At 40.2% G+C, this 20060-nt stretch overlaps 5 protein-coding genes across 5 annotated transcripts; 2 read left to right on the top strand and 3 right to left on the bottom strand.

The window, feature by feature from the left end:
• Positions 1–1643: 1643 nt before the first annotated feature.
• Positions 1644–2779, top strand: LOC308377842 (protein BTG1-like). Its single transcript, XM_080854601.1, has 3 exons — positions 1644–1814; positions 1922–2086; positions 2202–2779. The coding sequence occupies exons 2-3, from the start codon at positions 1969–1971 to the stop codon at positions 2540–2542; spliced, it is 459 nt and encodes a 152-aa protein (XP_080710727.1). The 5' UTR covers positions 1644–1814; positions 1922–1968; the 3' UTR covers positions 2543–2779.
• A 2656-nt stretch (positions 2780–5435) lies between these two features.
• ognb (osteoglycin, paralog b) lies at positions 5436–8265 on the top strand. Its single transcript, XM_080854596.1, has 6 exons — positions 5436–5651; positions 6132–6213; positions 6649–6813; positions 6916–7118; positions 7223–7315; positions 7464–8265. The coding sequence occupies exons 1-6, from the start codon at positions 5478–5480 to the stop codon at positions 7629–7631; spliced, it is 885 nt and encodes a 294-aa protein (XP_080710722.1). The 5' UTR covers positions 5436–5477; the 3' UTR covers positions 7632–8265.
• Positions 8266–8849: 584 nt separating this feature from the next.
• Positions 8850–11020, bottom strand: uqcc5 (ubiquinol-cytochrome c reductase complex assembly factor 5). Its single transcript, XM_080854602.1, has 2 exons — positions 10774–11020; positions 8850–9248 (listed from the first exon to the last, which is right to left on the bottom strand). Exons 1-2 carry the CDS (start codon positions 10925–10927, stop codon positions 9160–9162), a joined length of 243 nt encoding a protein of 80 aa, XP_080710728.1. The 5' UTR covers positions 10928–11020; the 3' UTR covers positions 8850–9159.
• Positions 11021–12718: 1698 nt separating this feature from the next.
• kctd6b (potassium channel tetramerization domain containing 6b) lies at positions 12719–16168 on the bottom strand. Its single transcript, XM_080854590.1, has 5 exons — positions 16071–16168; positions 15427–15517; positions 14790–15119; positions 14259–14588; positions 12719–14010 (listed from the first exon to the last, which is right to left on the bottom strand). Exons 2-5 carry the CDS (start codon positions 15451–15453, stop codon positions 13324–13326), a joined length of 1374 nt encoding a protein of 457 aa, XP_080710716.1. The 5' UTR covers positions 15454–15517; positions 16071–16168; the 3' UTR covers positions 12719–13323.
• A 541-nt stretch (positions 16169–16709) lies between these two features.
• On the bottom strand, positions 16710–19021 carry abhd6b (abhydrolase domain containing 6, acylglycerol lipase b; the record flags this gene model as incomplete). Its single annotated transcript, XM_080854597.1, has 8 exons — positions 16710–16892; positions 17037–17137; positions 17307–17361; positions 17538–17695; positions 17815–17947; positions 18253–18366; positions 18631–18787; positions 18903–19021. The coding sequence occupies 8 exons, from the start codon at positions 19019–19021 to the stop codon at positions 16710–16712; spliced, it is 1020 nt and encodes a 339-aa protein (XP_080710723.1).
• Between the last annotated feature and the right edge of the window lie 1039 nt (positions 19022–20060).

Genomic DNA, 20060 nt, shown 5'->3' with positions numbered 1-20060 from the left:
GTAAAGCTACTTTGATTACTAGGGCACACTAATTTGGTTATTTCATAATATACGCACATACCTAAGCTCCTATAAAGGTGGACCATCTTGGTTTTAAACATCCGGCAGGCACATCTAATCTAATCTCTACACGTCTGCATGGCATTGACCACTCACTTACTATATTGACCAATTATTTAACTGAACAAAATATATCATCATAAGGCTATGCAGGATTATTATTTATTGACAATAAAGCTACTTTGACTTGACTTTGATGATATGCAACAACACTCAATGCCAGAGACAGTGGACAAAATAATCTATTATTCTTTGGGGCCTTTAAGGGAAATGTATGGATTTTTCAACCTGGGTGTATTTTTAGGTTAGAGTAAGAATGCTAAAACCGGCACCTGCGAACCGGCTTCACTATGGATTCCCATGGAGCAAGCTGGCATGTCAAAGTGAAATCATAAGGCTTGTATATTTTATTATAAGGGTCTGTCTTAGAATCCTCCATTTATCCCACAGGGAATTGATGTAGTGCAATGAAGTCACTAGCCTCCCTCTCTCCAAGAGCCAGCATTTGAGAAGATTTTAAATAATGAATTGTTGTTCAAGGCTTTGAAAAAAAGTTTGTTAAATCATCTTAACTTGGCATAGAATACTTTCACCATCAATTCATGTGCAGATTTAGACAAGCAATACTACTATATTGTTATGCTTTAACGGTACTGTTGCTTTCTTCTATGTTGGATGATGGAAATTCATATAAAACAAAATGAATCCATAAACATGTTTATCAATACAAGTAGTGAGAAGAATGTTTTTGAAATTTTGAAATGAATGGAGTTAAAATCAAACACTGTACACATTGGCATGATATTATAAACTGTACACAATGCTTTTGCTGCTGCTATAGTAAGTAATAAATGCAAAATCAGGATAAGTCCCAATCAAGCAGTTTCTTCAGAACAAAAACATAACATCTGGAATTTCGACCCTAACTTCTCCTAAACTTAACATATCAGAATCAGCTTCAGGTTCACTTACCATCCCTAACTGAAGCCTCACTCTTGTACTCTAGAGGACATTTTAACATTTCTATTTAATGTTGAAGACTGAAGAACACTGGCCCGTCTCCTGTGAAGTGCATACACTGGCATGCAACGTACTATGTTTACAACCTTCTGTCTTTTAATCCATGGCATTCACTCACTTACTAAATGGACCTGAAGGCACTTTATCTCTATGCTCTGATTAAAAAACAAGCTGTCCACAGTAGTTAATACGGCTTACTGCTCATCTGTAACTCCCCAGGCACCTGGGTGCTCCACAGAATCTGGAATCACAAAAAAAAGCTCTGCAAGTCTATAGAGGCCACGTTTTGGCTACATTAGCGATCTTTGATAGTAGTTTTATTAGTTTGTATTTTCGCGTGGCGTCGGTAAAAATGTGGTGTAAACGTTGAGTGATTATTAAATTTGTTAATGTCGTTTGAGCCTATATCAGTGTTCATCGTAGGTGAACCAAACAGTTTAGCAGCTAGGAGGGAATGTATACTAGAACCACTATTATGACGTACCCCTATATGACGTAGCGTGATAGGCTTTGTGACGTTGCCAAATGTTTACCAGCCAGTCAAGGTTCTTAACACTGGAAGGCCTGTCGACCGCTGGAAGTTGTTTTGTTTCTTAAAACGCGCGCTATTTATTTTTTCTCTGAATATAAAACCACGATCATTTCTGCCCCTTTGCGATCTGAAACATTACGGCGATTCCATCGACCAGGCTGACGGTACCCCGATCTACAATCAAAGTGGACACAACATAAAGGTATGAGCGTTGTTGGGCCCGCGGTACTTCTACTGTGGTTTACACAGAGGTGATTCAAATGCAGTTCTCCTTTCTAATGCCTAGGCCCATTTTTTTTAACGTTACAGGTCAACAAAGTACATCAGCACCCGATGAGAAACATCTGAAAATAAAAATGAAAACGGAAGTTTCAGCAGCAGCGAGCTTTGTCGCCAGTTTGCTAAAAACCACTGGATTACTATCCGAACACCAGTTGGAGCAATTCAGTTTGGCGCTGGAGGAATCTCTGGGCGGTAAGTAGGAAATCTCTGGAGGGAAATTTTGATTATGGACGTTAGTGTCTTCAAGGATGTGGCTAGCAAACGAACCATATTGAGCTAAAATTTAAGTCTGTTGCTCACGTTTCAGATCACTATCAGCATCACTGGTTTCCCCAAGCGCCGTGCAAAGGATCTGGTTACCGATGCATCAGAATCAATCATAAAATGGACCCAGTGATCGGCAGAGCGGCTTGCACCGTCGGGCTCACAGTCGAGGAACTTTTCTCCTTACTTCCCAGAGAATTAACGCTGTGGGTCGATCCCTACGAGGTGTCATATCGTATTGGAGAAGATGGCTCCATTTGTGTCCTCTATGAATCAACACCACCAACACCAGACTCGACGGACTTTGTTAGTTGTAAGAATGGACTCAGAATCGGACAAATAAGCCCTTCCAAGTCATATAACATAATGGCTGTTTCAAGCTAATAGGCCTATATCTTATTTTCACTTTTCCACTTTTTACGCACAAGAAACCTGCTTGCATTTGATGTTTTTAAAATCACGCGATGTAGTGTTTTTTTTTTTTTTTTTTTTACCTTATGTTTGGTTATTTCATGACATGTGAATGTGTCTTGTATAGGCTACTGTACACGATGCCGTCTTGACATTGTTTTACAAATTAGAAATGAACTATTTTGTGTATTTATAATAAAACCTGTCGTATTCAAACGCTTTTATTTCAGTCAACGTTTATTGTATTCTTTCTATATTGCAGTAGGGACTCGACAGGCGTCCTCACCGAGGAGCATAGGCTCCAGCCTGTAGATTAAGCTAGCAGCTTTGAAATTTAGGTCAGCAGAAGTCCAAGCCCAAACAGACAGCAGTCTGACTACGACTAGGGCAGAGTGAGTTATCTTCCATCATCTGGCTTGAATATAAATATAAACGTAAGATATGGTCATGCTCTTCTATATAAAATGTGCTTGTAGGATTCCAAACCACAAACACTTCATCTCCCATAGGCTACAGTATACCTTGCCCAGACTGCACAAAATAAGATGTCCTTATGTAAATGCAATGGCTTTTTGAAAATCTGCCCACACAGAAAGATAGAATCACAGAAGGCTAACATCTGAAATCCACTCTTAAATCTGACAGCTTTTTCTAGTAATTTTTCATCTGTGGCTTGATTTGTTGGAGATATAGCTCATCTCATTGAAATGAATCGTATATAGTAATTCCTATATATTCCTCTAGAGGGAAGCATTATATAATTCACAGGAAGCCGTGGGAACGTTGTGAAGCTCTAATCTGGCATCAACCAGGAGCATGAAACTCTTTTGTGATGGCATAGATATATGCAGTGTATTTAAACTAATATTAAAAATAATAAGTAACTGTTATTCCTCGAAATTCTAAATTCACCCCCTTCAAAAATCAACAAGCAGAAGTGGGTCCAATTCATATGTGCTCTAAAGCAGCTGCAGTCTTTAAAAAAAAAAAAAAAAAAAAAAATCGATTTTGTATTTAGGAGTAGGAAGTATTTTCAAAACAGACACAGACAGATATATACACATACCTACAATTCATTTGTGAAAAAAAGAATATGCAAACTGAGGATCAACCATTTCAGCTGAGACTTCCAAAAGACTGCATCAAAATCAGACAACACAGGGATTTTAAAATGGTGGGCCAGCTCTAAAGGAATTTGGTCATTATGTCCAAGTGAAATTTCAGATACGGTAAGATTTAACATGTGTGTTTTTTCTTTTCCCTTGGCCAAAGCACCTGTCTGTCTGCTAATGTCCCTGAACCAAATATTCTCGTATTCAGATATTGTCAGATGTGAATGTCTCGTCAAATTTGGCTCTCAAGTACTCTGAAACATCTGCTAAAAACATTTACATGGGACCATGAAAGATGTAGTACACAGCTGCTGGTATGAGGAGAATACTTAAGACCAAAAAGCATCATATATTAAAGTAAGTCATTATTGCCTGTCTTCAGTATCGCCATTGCCTATAATAGCCTATTTGTATTTTGGCAGTTGTATTTTGTATGTGTGTGTGTGTGTGTGTGTGTGTGTGTGTGTGTGTGTGTGTGTGTTTGTGTGTGTTTGTGTGTGTGTGTGTTTGGCAGACATAAAATGTTAAAAGTGTGTAGAAAAAAGCACAACATTAAAAACCATTCAGCCAGTGAGAATGTGACATATTTTGGACTAATGCCGGAATGAGACTTTGGGGTGTTTTCATAAATTGTTCCCTTGATTTCGCCTTTTTTTTTGTTTTGTTGAGCCACTCAAGGAGAGAGGACTCAGCGAGGCCTTCTGTTTAAGATATTAAGTGATATTCTTCAGCCCCAGAGAGGCCATCAGGTTCCTCCAGAAAGCCCCAATAAAAGCAAATGTGAAACACGTTTGGTGAATGCCATGTTTGCATTTTCTATGAAAGACATTTTAGCTGAAACTTATATTATGCTTTTACTACTATGGAAAGTATGGCGGGGAGCACGGAGCCGTTTCCAATGTGACTCACTGAGGACGAGGGTAGTGGGGGAGGGACAGGGGGTCCTTAAAGCTAGGACATTCAGTGAGAACTTTCTTTTTATTGTCTCTGAAATGGTAACTTCTCAAATTTGTCTGTGTGAAATGCTCTCAATTTCAAATGTAAACTGTGGTATGGGATGTGCAGACATTAACTGAGATCTGCCCTGTCAGTTCTGTGCCAGCATGGTCTAAAATATCCTCTTCAATGGAAACCAGAACAAACTTCCCATTTACTTTTACTCAACCTCACTCAACACAAACATATCCCGTCCAAAATTCCTGTCCAAATGATAATTTCCTGTTTGACTCATTCCTACATTTCCACTGCTAACTTTCACCCGTTTCATGTCTATATTTTCCCCTCTTTATTATGCATAATCAAAATGTCAAATTCTTGCATCAATATTTCCACTTTGCTAGAAGTGGTCTCAGGGGGGGGCACTGGGAGCCCAAACTCTAATGTCCTAACATGAACCTCAATAAATCACATACTTTATGGTTTGTTTACGTTTTTACAGGGCAATGTCACACCACATTTTCATGATTTCAAGTTACTAAAACTGAGACATTTGGTCCTAGCACAACAAGTTATGGACCTATCTTGGTAATATGAGCATTCCATTTATCCTGCACCCTGAATATGAATATGCATGACTAGTCACCAACACAGATACCTCAAACACAACTAACTCTGCTTAATTATTTGTGTAATCCTGTCAGCACGTCTCAGACAAGACGGCACACAGGGGGTTAAGACCGATTTCGTAAACTGTTACTCAACTGTTCTGGTCTAGGGAACCTGTTAGGAGGTTTTCATTTCCCTGCTGAGCTGCGGCACTGCCCAGTCTCCTCACAGACTCACAGCTCCTGCTGACGATGATGGACCTGAAGCTCCTGTTCTTCTCTGTTATATTCCTGTGCACTTCCCAGCTGTTTGCAAGGGAAAAAAGTGCTCCAAAGCCCAATCAATGTAAAGATGTGGCTCTCGTGACAAACAAGGAAGAACTGTTATTCAACAACAGAGTCTTCATGGAAGCCAAAAAACCAAAGGTAGAGATTTTGTATTTGTTGTTTGCTTTTATGAGAAAAATTATATTTGGGCTATTACAGTACTTTGTGTTGAACTTGTCAAATCCATTTAGCGAAGATAGCTGTTGTTTTAACCGAATTGCGTATCACATGATTGTTCATCTGAAAATCTGCATCTGCAAAGATGGAAAATGTCTGCAAAACATCCAGCGTGGAAATATTATGGGAACTTAACCACAAGAACAGATGACCAAAGGGAAAAGGCAAATATTATGCTGACTATACTTAATGACTGATTAAAAGCCAAAAATCTGCTTTTTTACATATTTCTTTATAGAAATATATTATACTGTATATTATATTTAAGTGAGTATCAATACTGCAGTGCATATTCACAGTATTAGGGCAGCATGTTCTAATTAAGATTCCTGCTAAAGGTCTTTAAAGCACTTAGTGTTCCACTGGTGTGATTAATCCCCTCTCTCTGATTATATTAAACAGAAAAAGGTTGTGACAGCTACAGATTATGATAGCCCAGATGATCTGGACCAAGACTCGGGTGGAGCTCAGAAAAGAGATGAGGGTATGTTCCTGTTCCAGTTCTACTATGCCTTATTACTGCCATTGAACACTATTTTAAATAAAACCATGCCCTCAACGCTGCAGTCTCAGGAGGTATTGAGAGGAATGTCTATAACTAGAAAACCATTCACTTTCATACAAATGAAAAGGAACTCTGTGCAAAAAGACACTTAGCAGTCAACTCCCCCTGGGCTTCAAGGAGACCTGATATTATTGGATAATAATATTATTGCCATTTTGAACTTCCAGTTTAAATGCATTACACATGCAATTTTATTTACATTTTTCATGATCTAGTTCATAATGAAACAGTGTCACTTGCTGTAACGCTGCAAAATCTGAAGATATTGATTGATTTCATCATTGGTGTTTTGAGCACGATAGCTAATCTTTTTTTACATTTTGCCACCTTTATCATTCACTTGTTTGACTTTAGAGCTTCCAACTTGCCTGCTGTGTGTGTGTCTGACTGGATCGGTGTACTGTGAAGAGGTTACTCCTGACATGACAACCGTGCCTTCACTGCCAAAGGAAACAGCATATCTCTACGCACGCTACAACAAGATTTCCAAGATAACCAATAAGGACTTTGCTGATATTGGTGACCCAACACTCTCATACAAACTCAAACATACCAAAGGTAACATTGACCATTTTAGTCAGTTTCTTTTTAATCCTGAAAATGTTTTTCTTTTAAATGTAGCTACTCTGAGAAGGATCGACCTGACAGGCAATCTCATTTCCGACATCGAGGATGGAGCATTCTCAAAGCTTGATAACCTGGAAGAGCTCACACTGGCTCAAAACAGACTATCCAAGCTGCCAATGTTGCCAGCAAAACTCATGGCATTTAATGCCGGTTTCAATTTGCTGAAAACTAAAGGTCTGAAGGCAACAGCTTTTAAGGTAAGGTCACTTGGAAGTGAGAGTAAAAATCCCAGTGGAGGTATCTTGTATTGGTGATGAGTGTCACCAAAGCTCATGCTAACAATATGCTTTCTAACATGCAGAAACTGACCAAATTGGCGTACCTCTACTTGAGCAATAATGAAATCGAAGCAATCCCTCAGCTGCCAGAGTCTCTACGTATTGTGCATCTGCAGGTGTGGTCAGCACTACTTACTGTGCATCTTTCTAAGGCCCATATTGGCAGTCTATGAAAGACTAAGTCTACCTTTAATAATAATAAAAAAAAAGTGATGGGTCATACGATTAAGTCTGACTTTGAGCATATTTTCTTTCGAGCTGCAGAACAACAACATATCATCAGTGACTGACGAGACATTCTGCAAGGGCAACAACACACACTACATCAGATACAACCTGGAAGAGATTCGGCTGGAGAACAATCCTGTTGAGCTGGCCAAGTACCCACACAGCTTCATCTGTCTAAGATCTCTGCCATCTGGACTATACTAGTGACCAGGTTATACAGAAGGGAAGAGAGAGAGTATCTGAGACATTCTAGGTAGGATCTGTGTCAATGTAAGTATTGTTTTGAGGGAATAAAAATATGAAAATGAATGAAAATGGTCACAGAGGGATAACAGTTATCAAAATATGACATATTGAAAGTAAGCATGTTGATTTACGAGTATTAGTCTTTCCATTATGTGCTATAGGTTGAAATAGCATGTGTATAAGCAGGTGACTTTGTACAACTTGAAATAGCAACTACTAATCTTTGGCAAGACATTCCTTTATAAGTTTATTTCCAGTGTCTTTGGGGTGTGGCCTTAGCTATGGTCAGTGATATGGAAAACTGCCAATAAGGACTGGAGTCTGTTGGTTGTCTTGACAACAGAGGCCTCGACATCACTCCTGAAGTCTTTGATGTTGGTTTTATTTGTATTACTGTTACCCGCTAAGACAATTCACAGAATTGTTTTACATTTTTATTTTAACCAAATATTTTTTTTACCAGTACTGTGGCTTCACTGAAAGGACATATCATTTGGGTTTAGTTGTTCAGGTGACCCTGGAGACATGTATGCTAACCAGGAGCTCTATACCTTGGTTCATGTTAAATAAAAACTTGAAGTGTCTTAATAAATGTCTACTCTTGTCCTTTCAAATATAAAGACAATACTTTTTGACAATCCAAGAGAGCACACAGAATTAGCATCTACCACATAAATGTCTTCTATATCTAGTCTTGCAGAATCGGATGCACCTTTGGCGCTGTGTGATGAAAGTAGATGTCTGAAGTAAACTAGACATTTAAAAAATAAATAAATAAAAAACAATTAAAATCACACCTACCAACATTTAAGCCAAATCCCCTCTTGGTTGTCTCCAGATATAGTATTATAAGCATCTGGCTCGGCAAGACATCCGGTTCAGCAAGACCTTTTCTTTCCAAGAACACAACAAATATGCTACTTCCTAAAATTATCTTAAAATACACTTCATGCCTACAAAGAGATGTTAATACTATAGGCAGACCTAAAGATTAAAGTTAACACACTAACCAGAGGGAGACCAGAAGCTAGTAAGCTACCAAGCGCTTTTACCTCCCATCTTTGTTGGGGTCACTCGTTCCACACCTACAAAAGGACGGGTTCAGTAAAACGTGTATGATATGTATACAATCATCACCACAATAATGACAAAACAACAGAAATATCTTTTCAAATTTCTTTAAAGTTGTTGAACCCCAGTGTTGAATTCCCCATCAGCCTTCGTCCAAACTCAAATGTTGAAGTTCCCGTGAGAACAGGCACTGGCAGACAGTACAGCTGTACAGTGAACACTAAAACAATCCAATGGACTGCTAACTTTGTACAAAGCAAGACAATGACTTACAATTCATTCAAAATGAATATAATCCACAGCAGCGAACAAATGCATGTGTCATGGTGCAGAGACCTGAAGTCAAAAGCAAGTCCTCCAGGATATCCAGAGTCTGTGCAAAGCACACATCAGGACAGCAACAGCCTCAGTGCTTTTAACCCGATGAAGGCCCTGTGTGAATTCCTTCCCTCTCAGTCTTTCCTTCATAAGCTCTTTCCGATTGCTTTCTTCTGTACACATCATCTGATGGAACAAATACAAATCTGTTAAGATCTAGCCCTGTCATATTCTGCTACAAACATTTTATTATAGAAAAACTTTATGGACCTAGGCATCTAAAGTAGACAGCTTATACCATTCGTTAGAAACCAATGTATGGCTAGAAATGCATTAAACAGGAATAAGATGCACATAAACCCTGAAATAAATTCACTGAAAGACTTCTTGAAACGGGTTTGAACATTGTTCTGGTTTTGAGTCAGATCAATTTGGCCATGCTGGTCAATGTGATCTCCCTGGCATGAAACTGGTACTGCAGGGTAAACACTGAGTTAAGACTTGGGGAAAATGCGTTATATCAAACAAACTAAGTAATGCTTGTATGTAGTTTGTTTACAGAAACATTGCACAATGTAGCAGTGTTACATTCATAGTCTACAAGTCGACCTAAAGCAGTTTACAATCTGGTTCAATATTTTTTTCTAGCAAGTAAGCACTGCTTCTACAATACAGGTGTGCTTTAAATCCGTTGCATGAGAGGTTCCACATGTTTCTGAATGAGACTCATTAGACAGACAATGATACAGTGGCACTGAAGTGCAAAACAACAAACAGAAAAGAGTGCAGATGCAGCATAGACAAAAACAAAAAGCGGTGGCCATGAGGCGCAGATGCGGCAAACAAACACAAAAACTTGCAGTCCTGAAGTTCAGCTGATGACGTATTTCTGCAATTTGAATTGCTGCATTTGCACCTCAGGACTGCTCGTTTTGGTTGTTTTGTTTTTCTGTTTTCTTCTTCTTTGTGTGTGTGTGTGTGTGTGTGTGTGTGTGTTGCATTTCAGAGCTGCAGGTGTTTGTTTTTGTGTGCTGCATGTGCATCTCAGGACCACAGGTTTTATATTGTTTTGTATTTTCTTTTTTGTTTGGCACTTCGGTGCAGCAAGTTTTTGCTTTTCTAAATTTCTCAAAATAGACTGTATAGCTACTACAAAGCACTGTAACTGCATGCCGCATCAAGGGAACGTCAGGAGGAACCTTCAGACATCGGGTCTAACTTCCCAAATAACCAGTACTACAAAAAGGAAATGCGGTCATGGACATTTCTGCTGCATCTCTTTCAGTTGTGTAAATGTTTTATAAAAGTGCTATGGAGAACGCATTAAATAGGGAGACGAATGTCACAGTCTGGGCTCTAGACAGGGGCTGTGTTTTAAACGAATATGTCTCTGCGTCCATAGATTCTTCGTGTACATCTTTCAGCTGTAGTAGTGTATTATACAAGTGAAATAGTGTATGCATTTTACCAACGGCGTGAAAAGGGACATTAGTTAAAACAGAGTGAATTAAAGTTCATGGAACCTAAGAACAGCTGGGGACAAAAAAGGATAGCTTGACAACTGTGTGTACAAAGTAAGTGATGATGATAGATGTCTTCATCTTTGAGGTTGGCTATCCTTCTGTTTATGAGCACTGTTCCAGTAACACACTGCTGAGCCATTTTCTTTAGCAACACGAATAACAACGTTTCTAACTACTGACATACTTACAAAACGTCTCTCTTCCAATTCTCACGTTTATCATGATCCACTCCATTACTCCTCCTATGCAGAAAAAGATGGGTAGGAATCTATATATTCCAATTTGCCGTTTGCCCGGCACAAGACTGAGAACATATTTCAAGTTTCGACTCTTTCGAAACATGTCTGGGTTTTTAGTTCAGAAGGAAAATTAACTAAATATCGATGTCATAACTTGCTGAACTGCTACTCGACCCGGTCCTTCCATGCCCTCTACGACTACTTCCTGACATAACATAAAATGGCGACTTACGTTCTCATTGGCCAAGACAGCGGAGTTTACCAACACATGGATGGGAGGGGAGACATTCTCGATGGTTTCGTCCTGTTTCTCTAGTGATCTGGTGAAAAAAAGCATCATTGTCCAGCCCTTGAACTATATACTGGATCCACTCAGAAAAAACATTCTATGCACATTACTCTAACCATGTCAACAGCATGACAACAGGTGGATAGTAGTAGAATTGGCCATCCAAATCCCATATGTGCCCAGACAGGTAGGTGGTCGCATAATGTTCCCATTCGCCCCAGTCACCCCAGTAGCTCGCCGTGATCGTATAGTGGTTAGTACTCTGCGTTGTGGCCGCAGCAACCCCGGTTCGAATCCGGGTCACGGCAGGGATCAATCCCTGACACGGCAAGGGGTCACACTTTTGGGCGGCCGTGGCCAACTCGTTAGGGTTTCAGACCGGACACCGTAGGGTGGCAGGTTCAATCCCTGAGCAGTAGGAAAAATGTGGGCCGGGGAAGTGGTAGACCACTGCTCTCCCATGCCCACATCCACAGCTGAAATGCCCTTGAGCAAGGCACCTAGCCCCGATCACTGCTCCCCGGGCGCCGCCAAAAGCAGCTCACTGCTCCGGGTTAGTGTGTAACTGCTCTTCACTGTGTGTGTGTCACTTCCCTGGATGGGTTAAATGCAGAGGTGGATTTCAGAGTGTGTGTCTACACCACCTCTGCCATAGTCTCTTTCATAAGTAGCCTACTGTGTCAAAATTCAGCTTTACATAAATAAAGCAGTCATGGTAAATACAAAACACAATCAAGGTGATTATGAAATTCTTAGACATGAATAATGTGTAATTATCAAATGACCACTCTGTACAGGTTTATGGAAAATGAACGTACAAAGGTGAGCTACAAACATTTGTCAAGTGATGGTGCCATTAGTCCTATTTTGTCATCAACATTAGTGTTAAAAGACATCACTGGCAGTGTCCAAGTTCCCAAATTCTAAACATAAAAGTAAGATTTAGGGTATAGGCAATTTTGAGTTTCAAAGAAACATTATAGGAACTTCCCAAATTTTAATTTTTAATTTTTCGGTCTCCTACAGTCACAATAAACCAGTTATGCAGTTGTTCCAGAAAAGCATACTGTTTGCAAAGGCTACCAGTCAAGAGTGCAAGAATCTCGAAATGACTCATGAAAGCAAAGCGCCTTTGTACGTTCATGCAGCACAAGGTCTCACTGCAAACACAAAGGCTATGTTTAAATTTATCGGCCACCTTGCAAATTGTGCTGATGTTACTGGACTGCAATACCACATAGATAGCTTTTTTGGCCGGGACTGAGCCGCTATGTTTGTTTTCCATTTGCAGAGCCAGAACTAAGTTTTTACCTTTTTTTAGCACACACAGTTAACAGAGTGCTACAGGATAAGCTATTTGCTGTGTACTTGATTAGAATCCAAGACTGCACCTTTAAGCCTCCTATGGATTCAAAGTATTCGTAAAACTTTGCTAATGCAGCATTATGTAGCATCTGTCGGAGTACAATATGATATAAAACCACCAATAACAACCTGATCAGTTGTGACAAATCTCTTTCATTTATTTCAATATAAGAGCTATGTGTACATATAGCCAATATGCAATACTGCTTTCTTTTACATTGCATGATGTACTTTCTAGCATTTCATTTTACACATCATGACAATGATAAGCCATTCCATGTTACCATTTAAGCATAGGTGTCACAAATAACTAAAATTATTTAAAAATTAAATGTTGGCATGATCTTACACTGCATTCCAAGTGATTTGAAGCCATAGTCCTTCCCTACTGAGGAATAACTTACCAGGAGAAGTAGTTCTGGTAAAACAATGTAGGGTTTAAGGGATATTTGAAACCAGCTCCTGTACACCATAACTAACAAAAAGGTTCTCTCTGGACCCTCTTACTTGTTTTTTTTTTGAGTTCATCATATTTGACATATCACCACTTACTACACAAAAGGCGAGGAAATACCAGGCAGAGAAGAGGGTACAATGGTTTGGTAATTCTGGAAACACGTGATGTCATTCAGGTAGGTTATTGGTAACAACTTCCAATGTCACAACATATGGTACAGGTTATCCAAACAAACAGATAATGTTCTATGTTTGGTTTCTTTTTCTACCGTACCATCCCTGATGCAACAGTAGTCCGTCAAGAATTTTTACATATATTCAACACAAAAAGCTTCCATGATAGCTTGGCTTTTGTGGACATCTTTATTTTGCCCACAGTCATGGTGAGATTAGTCCTCTACTTTATATGCTGGCCTGCAGAAGGTCCAGTTATGCTCCACTGTGTTCTCATTGGCGCGCTCGCTCATGTGATGCACGCGTGTGTTTCTGATGGTGAAGCCTTGCTTCGTGATGTAGTCCATGAGGTGAACCCTGAGGGCCACCTCTTGGTGGTAGTCACACGGTCCGAAAGTGAAGGACACCTGGCAGTCTCGGGTGTCCATCATGTGCTTGTTCCACTTGGTAAAGTTGTTGGAGATGCCCTCCAACAGTGAGTGGACCTTGGTGGTGACGGTGACCTGTGTGATGATCACTGCCACTGGGTTTGAGTACTTTGACAGCTTGCGTGTGCTGGAGAGCTCCACCGTCTGTTCATAGGTGTCCAGTGGGTAGGGCGGCTTGGGATCATTTAGACACTGGATCAAAGGCTCCACCTGATAGAAGTCTGCCTCTTTTCGCAGGAGGTCCATCTCAGTGAAGCTGACAGGGCGAATGAGTTCTGATGTGCGCAGAAAGTTCAGGATGAAACGGAAAAGTGTGCCGTCACGATCGATGAAGTAGTTGCCTTGCACATCTCGTGTTGTGGGCAGGTCTCCACGGAACATGGCACCAAGCATGGAGTCGGGGTAGCGCTGAAGAGTAGACAAGGTGGTGGTGTACAGGTGCCCACCAACATTTAAGGTGACTGGTTTGGTCATCTAGACAAAAGACAAAAACAGAATAAGAAAGACATGCCACCATTAAATAATCCTCAAGAAGCGCAAAAATAGAAAACAGAGAAGAAACATGTAAACTATAACTGACAAGACTGTCACAGCGCCATTCTTTTTTGTACCATCTAGAACCTTCTTTTGAAATGACTAAATCCAGTTTTTTGGTAAAAACAATGCTCCAAGAACCCCCCCCCCCCCCCCAATAAATATGTAATTCTAACAGCACAATTCACCTGTTCATAGGTGTCCAACGAGTAGAGCGGCTTGGGATCGTTTAGAGACTGGATCAAAGGTTCGATCTGATAGAAGTCTGCCTCTTTTCGCAGGAGGTCCATCTCCGTGAAGTTGATAGGGAGGATGAGCTCTGACGCGCGCAGGAAGTTCAGGATATAACGGAACAGTGTTCCGTCACGATCGATGAAGTAGTTGCCTTCTGCGTCTCGTGTTGTGGGCAGGTCTCCACGGAACATACCACCCAGCATGGAGTCAGGATAACGCTGAAGGGTGGACATGCTGGTCGAGTACACTTGTCCACCGACATTTAAGGTGACGGGTTTGGTCATCTAGACAAACAGCCAAAAGAGCATTAGAAAGTTACGTCACCACAAGCTGCTCTTTAAGAATTCTAAGTGCAGACACTTATAAGACTATACATAACTAGACTTTCACAGCTCAATTTTTTTGTACCACCCAGAACACGGTCATATGCATTTTCTTTAGTTAAAAACACGAAAACCCCTACAATAAAGATATAAACAGCCCACCTGTTCAAAGGTGTCCAATGCGTAGAGCGTCTTGGGATTGTTCAGACACTGGATCAAAGGCTCTATCTGGTAGAAGTCTGCCTCTTTACGCAGAAGGTCCTCCTTCATGAAGTCGATGGGGAGGGTGAGTTCTGATGTGCGCAGAAAGTTCAGTATGTAATGAAAGAGGGTCCCGTCGCGATCAATGAAGTAGTTTCCTTGCGAGTCTCGTGTTGTGGGCAGGTCCCCACAGAACATGGCACCCAGCATGGAGTCAGGGTAGCGCTGAAGAGTGGACATGCTGGTGGTGTACAGGTGCCCACCGACATTTAAGGTGACTGGTTTGGTCATCTAGTAAATAGGTTACAAAGGAGATTACAGACATGTCACCAAGAGCTTCTATTCAAGAATTGTAAATGCAGACCACAAAAGGAAGATACATGTAGACAATAAATAAGAAATAATTATTTAGAAATGCTCTCAGATCACCCAAAATAAAGATGCAATTCTTAAGGGCACAATTAAATGTTTTCCTAAGTGTAAAACATGTACCGAAATGTCAGGAGATTATGCAACGTTTAGGAGCATAGATGGTTGATTTTGATAGTACATTTATTGATGAACCTTTGTCTGCAGATGATCCCATACCCCACCTTACCATATAGTCCCAGTCTCCATTCTCCATTGAATAAAATATACGAGTTCTCGGGATGCCTGTAGCGGGTGCGGGAGTCGTCTCAGCTGTTTACCTATAAGCAGCGAGAAAGCTTTTAGCCTACCAGACCATATCAATTCATCAATATCGAGTCATCGATTTCTGAAGACAACCATGTGAAGCTAATTATTCCTTTAGCTATACATATATAAATAAAGTTCCTTTGCAATGGTGGTCCCTCTGTATGCAGTAGCTAATTAGTACGTTAGCTAGCAAGCTAGCTGGTAACGTTAACCATAAGGAACATCATTGACAATACATTCTTTGTTAACGATACTGGAATAGAAGTCATAGAAGCAACGCTATTATATACTCAAAGGAAGTTTACATTAATCGGTAATAGTATGCCGCTAAAACAGCTACAGTCGAACCATTTCTGCCTTAACTATAACGTAGGATTTTTGCTATCGTCATCTGCTTGCACATCAAAGCAACGTAGAGCAAACGCTAAGAGAAATAGCTAAATCAATGAAGCTAGCGATTGCACATTTTAGCGTGCTCAAAACACTTGGGCTACATTTCTTCTTGTCATCGTGTTAACTAGTGCTTAACAGTTAGCTTAACCCAACCAATTAGCCAGGTCTTACCTATATCCACTGTTCACTCCTCAAAGGCATAACATGTGGGTTGCATCGGCCAGTTTATGGACTGAGCGATTGCACGACCCGTTAGCTTCAGATACAGAGTTCAGGCTGGGCCACACAACATTTCCGTGTTTACCTACAGTCACATGGTGTCACCGATGACTTCCTAAACATAGCCATGCTAAGAATCTAGGACCATAATATTGGACTCTTAATACGCGGTTAATATAATATTCAACTAACACTGCATCTGGAGTTGTGCGTCTTCATGATTTCATTGAACTTTGAACATTCATTTTCTTTAAAATGTAGCCTACTTTTTTCTAATTATAATTTATTTACCCAGTGTTGGTACAGTGCAGTGTTCAGTTGAGCATTTCAATGTCTATTTGTATTTGGATAGAGCCCTGCTTGAAATCACTGCAGAGCCCCTTGTTGATTTAGGGAGAAGATTAGCCATAATTCATGTCACAAATCTGTAATGCACAACCGTAGTTTATATTTATTGTGTGTACCTTTATAGGACCAATGTTGCAAACTGAAACAATTTCGGGAAAAACTATCAAACAAAAGGATGGTTATACTTAGATCTAAATAAAACCCAGTATAAATAACACAGAAAACACTTCTTCACTGAGCTGGTCAGCATTTCTTCTTATTTCTGGCACTTCTTATGTTCTGCTGGGAGATAATGAAGTCTAGCAGAAGTTTGGCTGTTTTGCTTGGTCGCTCCATCGCCACAGAATGGCCACAGTTATCCAACAAGTCAAGCTGACACCCAGGCAATGTCTCAGCGATCACTGTGGCCCCTGAAACATCTACAATCTGAAACAATGGACATTAATATTCTAATGAATCACACAGAATGCTTTGAGGTGTCATGTTCAAGGGGGTTGGGATTGAAAAGAAAAAACAAAGAGGAAGTCATCATTATATTGAAACACATACAATATTTTTTTAGACATTTACCTGATCCTGTTTACCCCAAATGACTTGTAAAGGAGCTGTGATTAGGTGCATATGCTCATGTAAGGCAAATCTTGAGTTTTCTCCCACAAGCTCCATAAACACTGCAATGAGTTTTGAAATGTTTAAGCCTTTGAAAGTTGTTTCACTAAAACTTGGAAGACAATGCTATAAACTTGGAATAGCTGTGTCGTGTTGTTAACAAGTGAAAAATACTGATATATCATAAAAGATCTATGCATTTGCAAATTCAAGTAGACAAATAATACTAACCTTCTTGATAAAAATCATTGTGGGGAGTTCTCACATCCACCAATCCTTGGAGGATCTGATACAAATACAAAACACATATTAAGAATCTTAATATGAAGCAGAAAATAGTTCCACATTACAACAGAGCCTATTAAAACACACCAATACTCCGGCTTTTTTTCATTTGGAGGACCGACTTATGGTTTATTTTTGACTGTTTTTTGTGTTCAGTAGCTGACAAAAAGGCTCCACCTGCTGGGGGACTTTAAATCTGACATGAGAGCAGAGCTTGAGCATGTCCCCCATCTCCTCGGGGGTGGTGGGGATGAGGGGGATGTTCAGGGTGTAGTGGCTGTCCTCAAAGTCCTGCATGTGGTTGTCAAACTTGGTCTCACACGGGTACTTAATGCCTGCAAAGAAACGCAGTGGGGAGGACAGTTCGCATGTTGGCTTGACCCAGCCCCCACTGTAGGGTAAGTAAGTGACAGGAATGTTGTCAAGCACTTGACAGAATGACAGAGTAACTGACCGGCTGGAGAGATGAGGGTTATGCTGCAGACATCAGCAGGGTGTGTGGCTGCGTACACCCCCGCCACATTACCACCCATTGAAGTGCCCACCAAATGGAATGGTTTCCTGTCAAGTCGAAGGCACTCCACAAACTGCAAAGAGAATCAGAGTTGTAATACTGTATCGTTACAGTAGGACACAGAAAATATGAAATCACATTACTAATATACACAAAAGAGATGCCTGTCTATACTGTGTAACTTGGCTATATATATAATTACGTATAATATTTTATCACAGTGGTGTGTGCTGTTGAGTGACTGCTTGTGTTCTTTAACCTAACTTGCTTTGTGCCACACAACCAAGACATTCCTTGTATTTGGAAACCTACCGATTCTGAGCGTGCATTATTGTATGGTGATTATATTCTTTGGCACACATATAAAATTAGACCCACCTGACGTATTCTCCTAACTTGACCTTGGATGGAGTAGTCATCTGTATTCGTACGAGTGGTGCCCTCGTGGCCTGGCATGTCCACACAAAGTAAGTGTAGGTGTTTCGGCAAATACTGCACAGACAGAACAAACATAGCAATACATTTACTTCTTCACTCCTGTCAACATGCACACTCTTCAGAAACTTGTGACCTCAGTCACGTCTACAAATCCAAACTCTGGCTCCATAACATTAAGTGTTTCCTTGTGACCAAAAATCACAAAATGAAAATGAGACTTTTTCAGACCAAAAGAGATCAAGAAATTCAGGAACTTTTAAACAAAATCTTTAAATGTCTGAGAATAAAAAAAAGGTTATTTAGTGTTGAATCTTTTACCTTAACCAAAGATAGCCATGTGTCCTTGTGAGCAGAGAAGCCATGAAGCATAAGAATGGATGGCCTGAGTCCTGGTCTCCCTCTGCACGAGTAGCAAAACCGGTAGCCACCGCAGTCCGCATAGCGCACCTGCAGCCCCAGGGTCCGCCTCCAGTACCTGAGAAGGATCGGTGTGAGTAGGTAAATAGCCAAGTAAATAAACGAATCGGTTTTTCTCACTTCATGATGTCAGGTCCACATATGTGTTGATAAACCTAAAAAAGAACTCTCACCAGTAGTAGACTTTGATGAGAGAAGATGGCCAGAGGAGAAACGAGGCCATGAAAAGCAGAAGAGGAATCGCCATTGTCCCCACCGCAATGGCAAACAAATTAATCACATCCTGATCCATAGCGTATCCTTATGGGGCCAACAAATTTAAAGAGAGTTTAAAGAAATGTGAGACAAACCAGTTAGGCCTATTTCATCAGATTATTTTCTGTGAAAAAGCACGGATGGGGAAGCGAATAAGGAATGGATCAGTCAGTAACTAAATGCCATTGTTGGAGTTCTGAACATTGACAGCAGTCTACGAGTTTAGGCAAACATAAAAACGTGCATGATCATAAAGATTACTGTTCCATGATTCCAGGAGTGTTGAAAATCATGGTTTCCCCACACAAAATAAATTATAAATGATAAAGGAATTCATGAATCAAATAAATAAGCCGTTTCTATGCTACAAAAGTTTATACAATATTAAGTTATTCCCTGTAATGATAAGACACACTTACTTTGGTGCTATGATGTCAGGCTTTGTCCGTTGGAGAAAGCCATGCAGTGTCCAAATTCCACCGATAATATCTGTTCAATAAGCTTAATATAATTATCCAGGGCCTGAGAAGATCTACTTGGGCGTCAACCCATTCTCTGTAGTAAAGATTACGACGTCAAACTAGGAGATGAACACCTCGAAAAAGTGGTCACTTCTGTAGACTATTTACTCATAATGCGCGGCTCGGTGAGCCGGACATTTCGATTAATACGTCAATTCGATTGAAAAGCACAGCGGAGTGGAACGACCTATTTTTGCTCTGACATTTAAAGAGACCAGATATGTTGCACTGTGCACTGTTAAAACACAGGTAATCAGAAATACAAATCACACTACAATGGTCACTAAATATTTCATGAAGATGATTCAGTGTCATGGGTAGGTTCGTGGGAAACTGATCAGAGGAGTCAACATTCCTTTCTCTTTCAGGTTCTTTTGGTAATTCCCTACTCCTGTTTTAGAGAAATCTTTCAAAAATCATAGACAGCCACACACCATAAAGGTCTTTACACATCAAATGTTAAATCTAAGCAGAGCTGGGTCAGTGATATCCGATGTAATTATGAACGGGAGTCTTCAAATCAGTGGTCTGACAATCATGTACCATTAATTATCT

The sequence above is a fragment of the Sprattus sprattus genome (assembly GCF_963457725.1).
Source record: "Sprattus sprattus genome assembly, chromosome: 16".
NCBI lineage: Eukaryota > Metazoa > Chordata > Actinopteri > Clupeiformes > Clupeidae > Sprattus > Sprattus sprattus.
This window is presented reverse-complemented; position numbering and strand designations above follow the sequence as displayed.